The 6,000-nt window shown below is 43.2% G+C and overlaps 1 protein-coding gene across 10 annotated transcripts in view; it reads right to left on the minus strand.

Annotated features, from left to right (window-relative positions):
* LOC137892178 (histone-lysine N-methyltransferase 2C-like) overlaps positions 1-6,000 on the minus strand; it is a 44,876-nt gene that overhangs the window by 21,033 nt on the left and 17,843 nt on the right. For 5 of the 10 annotated variants that reach the window (XM_068737141.1, XM_068737145.1, XM_068737140.1 and 2 more), the window contains exons 25-35: positions 5,270-5,394; positions 4,942-5,140; positions 4,642-4,719; positions 4,431-4,466; positions 2,825-2,947; positions 2,455-2,487; positions 2,215-2,343; positions 1,559-1,873; positions 1,134-1,207; positions 500-820; positions 12-146 (exon numbers count right to left, since the gene is read on the minus strand). In XM_068737141.1, coding sequence (XP_068593242.1) covers positions 12-146; positions 500-820; positions 1,134-1,207; positions 1,559-1,873; positions 2,215-2,343; positions 2,455-2,487; positions 2,825-2,947; positions 4,431-4,466; positions 4,642-4,719; positions 4,942-5,140; positions 5,270-5,394 — 1,568 coding nt within the window. The remainder of the gene's footprint in view (positions 1-11; positions 147-499; positions 821-1,133; positions 1,208-1,558; positions 1,874-2,214; positions 2,344-2,454; positions 2,488-2,824; positions 2,948-4,430; positions 4,467-4,641; positions 4,720-4,941; positions 5,141-5,269; positions 5,395-6,000) is intronic. The other 5 variants (XM_068737150.1, XM_068737149.1, XM_068737144.1 and 2 more) reach the window with 4 other exon arrangements.

Genomic DNA, 6,000 nt, shown 5'->3' on the forward strand with positions numbered 1-6,000 from the left:
TGAGATCTTACCAGAGCCTCTTTGCCACCTCCTGCTACAGATGCCTGGTAGGGACAACCTTTATCTGTTGGTGATTTTAGGGCTTTGCTTTGGGGGAGATTTTCCTGCCTCTTCTTACCGGCTCCCCATCTGTCTTTTACCTCTCCCTTTTCAATGACAATTACATCACAGATATTAGTGGGAGTCAGTGAGTGAGTCATGCACATCATCTTCATCAATGACACGATGACAGTCAAAGTCACATGACTCTGACATGTTACCATGGTTACTACTCAGAGAGGGAAACCAACACCCCCCCGATGCCGTGATTGGACCACATCTAAAGTAATTTAAGGAACTAAAGTCAACAGTGTTCATGAAAGTTATACATTATAAAGTGTGAGTCACAGTTCTCCTGAAGTATAAAGGTTCTGAATATAGTCTGGTGTTGGTTTCTCTCTCTGGTTCTACTTCATGAATGGTGAAGGTTGAAGAACAAATACACTGAAACTCTGCTCACCTGTCTGAACTTCCACTCCTGCTCCTGTTCGGATTCTTTGGGCCTCAGGGGGTCCTTGAACGCCCCCTCCAGCTCCAAGGAAACAGGGTCATAAGGTCCCAGCAGCGGTAGAGGCTGCTGGGAGGACTGGTGCTGGTGCTGGGAGGACTGGTGCTGGTGCTGGGAGGACTGGTGCTGGGAGGACTGGTGCTGGGAGGACTGGTGCTGGTGTTGGGAGGACTGGGAGGACTGGTGTTGGGAGGACTGGTGGTGTTTGAGCTGGTCGTTGGATAGCTGCACCTTGTTGATGCGCTGAGCCGCCCGGTTATCTCGAGCTTTTTGCTGGTAAAGAGAGGAAACAAGAAGTCACGCAGACGGACTGGAACACTGAAACATGATGCTGATTTATTCCTCTGCTCTATAAATCAGAGCCTCACTTTAAAAAAAGGTTCTGATCCACTTTCACCAGGTTAAATCTTTTTAACCAACTTAAGTCCTAACAAATATTCATGAATTTTCAGAATATAGGAGGCAGTTCACCAACTCGCCCAGTGAGTCTTCATGACGTCACCAATGACCAAATATGTGACAAAGAAAATGAAATTCAATGTTTCACTTTCTGACATCAATAATCTGAAAATAATAATAAACTCACAACGAAGGGAGCTCGGTCCTGAGAGCTGGCCTTCCTCCACAGCTTAGCAATCTGCTTCACTCTGGTGGACCAGTCTGAGACAGACACACACACACACACACACACACACACACACACACACACACACAGTTCAGTAGAGGACACTATCAGACTACTGGGTTTTAATAAGCGGCCATATTGATGGACACTGATCTCTATATAATCATAAGGTACTAAATGTTGCAACGCGCAAGAAATATTCTGTGTGCGTGTGTGTGTGTGTACCAGGGTGCTGTGTGAGTGAGTGAGTGAGTGAGTGAGTGAGTGAGTGAGTGAGTGAGTGAGAGAGAGAGAGAGTGTGTGTGTGTGTGTGTGTGTGTGTGTGTGTGTGTGTGTGTGTGTGTGTGTGTGTGTGTGTGTGTGTGTGTGTGTGTGTGTGTGTGTACCAGGGTGCTGTTCTCTCAGCTGGGGGAACGTGGTGTTACAGTAGAGGACCGGAGCGACGGTGGCCATCTCTCCCAGAGTTTCTTCTTTCTCCCACTTCAACATGCCCCTCTGAGCCGTCGACATCACGTCCTGCTCGCCTTCTCTTGCTGACACCCGATTGGTTGAGGATAGCCCGGGGGCGGGGCTCTCGGGAGGCGGTACCCTTATGTCTGCTGGACTCTGGGCGCCGCTGGATGTCACGGGAGCGTTGGGAAAACGAGGAGCAGCTCCCATCAGGCCGTTCATCAGCGGAAGACGAGGAAACACGGCTGATGCTGAGAGACGGAGGTTGAATTATCAATATATATTAACAATAATATTCAATCTTTAATTTTGTCAAAGTTACAGTAACTGAATCTCATCGGTCATGTTAGACGCTTTCGTGTTTTATAGACCGACAATAAAATAAGGCTGGTGCCTCAGATATGAAGCCTCTCTCTCTCTCTCTCGTTGGGCTCCAGTCAATTTCAATTAAATTTAATTAATTTTTGTAAAGCCCAAAATCAGGCTCCAGGACCCAATCTCAGTGTGTCCATTTGACCATTTAAGAAGTGTCTGTCAGGTGTGTGTGTGTGTGTGTGTGTGTGTGTGTGTGTGTGTGTGTGTGTGTGTATACCTGTGTGGTGTGTGTGTGTCCTGATCCCAGCAGCAGTGTGTGTGTGTCGGCTCTGCTCAGGTTGTTGGTTGTTGCTGTTTGGACTGAGAACAGCAGTGAAGACCTCCTCCACGTCTTTCCCCTCCAGCTCTAAAGAGAGACATCAGTTGATACTCACTTCACACTTACAACACATTATTAGTATTAATTATAAATAATAGTATTATTATTAGTATAATAATGCAGTGACTTGTTTCTTACCTGGAATCTTGTACAGTTTGCTGAGGATCGCTCCTGAAACAGAACAAGTTACTGAAGATCAAACAAACATATTAACACACTTTATATATTTATATTGAACATTTTAGACAAACGTAGAAATATCATGTTTACGAATACATTGTCATGTACTTGTACTCTCCTTTCTTTTATAATCGTTATGCATCTTACATGTTGTAATTACACTTTAATCAAACAAATGTTCAACAGAAACAGTTTGAGCTGATTTAAAGATTTACAGACCCCCCCCCCATATGAAGGTGTGGCTTCACGGAGGGTTCAGGTGTAGAAACAGATTGTTCAGAATAAAAAGGTAACATTAGATCAAAACATTGAAACTTTGTGATCTCACCATCAGTGACCATCTTGTCGAGCTCTGGACTCAAGATGGCATCCAGAGGCTCCTCCTGCACCGGCCTCAGGCCACGCCCACTTCCTGTTTGGTCCACCGCCATGGAGCTGATGTCCAAACCGGCTGAGAGACAGACAGACAAACAGACAGACAAACAGACAGACAGGGTTAAATAATGACCTGGACCAAGAGAGACAGACCAACAGAAGAAGAAGCAGTCAGTGATATCTACAGGAGAAGTAGAAGAAGAAGAAAAAGCAGTCAGTGATATCTACAGGAGAAGTAGAATAAGAAGAAGAAGAAGAAGCAGTCCGTGATATCTACAGAAAAAGTAGAAGAAGAAGAAGCAGTCAGTGATATCTACAGAAGAAGGATAAGAAGGAGAAGCAGTCAGTGATATCTACAGAAGAAGAAGGAGAATAAGAAGAAGCAGTCAGTGATATCTACAGAAGAAGAAGGGGAAGCAGTCAGTGATATCTACAGAAGAAGGAGGAGAAGCAGTCAGTGATATCTACAGAAGAAGGAGAAGAAGAAGAAGCAGTCAGTGATATCTACAGAAGAAGGATAAGAAGGAGAAGCAGTCAGTGATATCTACAGAAGAAGAAGGAGAATAAGAAGAAGCAGTCAGTGATATCTACAGAAGAAGAAGGAGAAGCAGTCAGTGATATCTACAGAAGAAGGAGGAGAAGCAGTCAGTGATATCTACAGAAGAAGGAGAAGAAGAAGAAGCAGTCAGTGATATCTACAGAAGAAGAAGGAGAAGCAGTCAGTGATATCTACAGGATAAGTAGAAGAAGAAGAAGAAGAAGAAGAAGCAGTCAGTGATATCTACAGAAGAAGGAGAAGCAGTCAGTGATATCTACAGGATAAGTAGAAGAAGAAGAAGAAGCAGTCAGTGATATCTACAGAAAAAGGAGAAGAAGAAGAAGCAGTCAGTGATATCTACAGAAGAAGAAGAAGAAGACGCAGAAGGAGAAGCAGTCAGTGATATCTACAGAAGAAGAAGGAGAAGAAGAAAAAGCCGTCAGTGATATCTACAGAAGTAGAAGAAGAAGAAGCAGTCAGTGATATCTACAGAAGAAGAAGAAGCAGTCAGTGATATCTACAGGAAAAGAAGGAGAAGAAGAAGAAGCAGTCAGTGATATCTACAGGAGAAGAAGAAGAAGAAGAAGAAGAAGAAGAAGAAGAAGGAGAAGCAGTCAGTGATATCTACAGGAGAAGAAGAAGAAGCAGTCAGTGATATCTACAAAAGAAGAAGAAGTAGCAGTCAGTGATATCTACTGGAGAAGAAGGAGAAGAAGAAGAAGCAGTCAGTGATATCTACAGGAGAAGAAGAAGTAGCAGTCAGTGATATCTACAGGAGAAGAAGAAGAAGCAGTCAGTGATATCTACAGGAGGAGAAGAAGAAGCAGTCAGTGATATCTACAGGAGAAGAAGAAGTAGCAGTCAGTGATATCTACTGGAGGAGAAGAAGAAGCAGTCAGTGATATCTACTGGAGAAGAAGAAGAAGCAGTCAGTGATATCTACTGGAGAAGAAGAAGGAGAAGAAGAAGAAGCAGTCAGTGATATCTACAGAAGCAGAAGAAGAAGGAGAGAAGGTCTTACCAAACGGAGAGAGGGAGTGTTCCACCTGGAAGTGACCTGAAAACAAATACACAGTGATTCTCTTTTGTCAGGGAACACTCTTCTTCGCTGCTTCCATCACGTCTCAATAAAGATATGAAGACACAACTTTTACACAATGAACCACACACAAACTGGTGAGGAATGGTAACCAGTCACCTTGCTCTGTGTGTGTGTGTGTGTGTGTGTCTACCTGTGTGTCCTGTGGCCAGTATGTGAGGATCAGTGTTGAGAACATCAGACAGATCCAGCAGAGCTTCCTCCGGCATGGCTGAACGGTGTGACACACACACACACACACACACACACACACACACACACACACCATGAAACACACACACACACACACACACACACACACACACACACACACACACACACACACACACACACACACACACACACACACACACACACACAATGATTCACAATGTAAATCAAATACAGATGAAAGATGAAGATACGATGAAGTAAATAATAATAAATAACTCACGCAGTTGCTGCTTTTTGATGGCATTGGTTGCCACGGCGCCAAGCGGAAGGCCCGAGGGGGAGGGGCCATGTAATCCAGGGACGGGGCTTTTCACATCACCGGTGGCTACTCCTGACTGGCTGGCAAATGGTGTCTCCGACCCCTGCTTCCTGTCTGCCAGGCGGCTCACGTCCAGAAGGACGCGACCAAAGAACGCCTCCTGGATAGAGAGCAACAGCCAATCAGATCACTGCGTTTGACTGAGCGAGTGTGTGTGTGTGTGTGTGTTAATGAGTGTGTGTGTGTGTGTGTGTTAATGTCTGTGTGTTAATGTGTGTGTGTGTGTTACCTGGAGATAAGAAGGGAACTCCTCCTCCAGCTTGGTCTTCTTCTTTCTATACCTCTTCTTCACTTTCTCCATCGTCTGCTCGGCAGGTAACACCGTCTCCATGGAAACGTCTGCATCCAGAAGGCCTGATGTGTGACAGACCATAATAACTATAAACCTCACGGTTTAGATCAGTTAGTTAGTAGTAGTAACTTAATTGTAGTAACTTAGTTAGTAGTAGTAACATAATTGTAGTAACTTAGTTAGTAGTAGTAACTTATATAGTAGTAGTTAGTTAGTAGTAGTAACTTATATAGTAGTAGTTAGTTAGTAGTAACTTAGCTGTAGTAACTTAGCTGTAGTAACTTAGTTAATGTAGTAACGTAGTTAATAGTAACTTGGATAGTAGTAGTTAGTAGTAGTAATTTGGCTAGTAGTAGTTAGTAGTAGTAACTTGGAGAGTAGTAGTAACTTGGATAGTAGTAGTTAGTAGTAGTAAGTTAGTAGTAGTAACTTAATTAGCAGTATCAAGTTAGTAGAAGTAGTAACTTAGTTAGTAGTAGTAATTTAGTTAGTAGTAGTAACTTAGTAGTAGTAACTTAGTTAGCAGTATTAAGTTAGTAGAAGTAGTAACTTAGTAGTAAGCTAGTTAGTATTAGTAACTTAGTTGTAGTAACTTAGTAGTAGTAATCTAGTTAGTAGTAACCTAGTTAGTAGTAAGTTAGTAGCAGTAACTTAGTAGTAGTTAATTA

Source organism: Cebidichthys violaceus, unplaced genomic scaffold (genome assembly GCF_023349555.1).
Source record: "Cebidichthys violaceus isolate CVI_PGR_0920_01 unplaced genomic scaffold, fCebVio1.0.p SCAF_76, whole genome shotgun sequence".
In the NCBI taxonomy this organism is placed as follows: Eukaryota; Metazoa; Chordata; class Actinopteri; order Perciformes; family Stichaeidae; genus Cebidichthys; species Cebidichthys violaceus.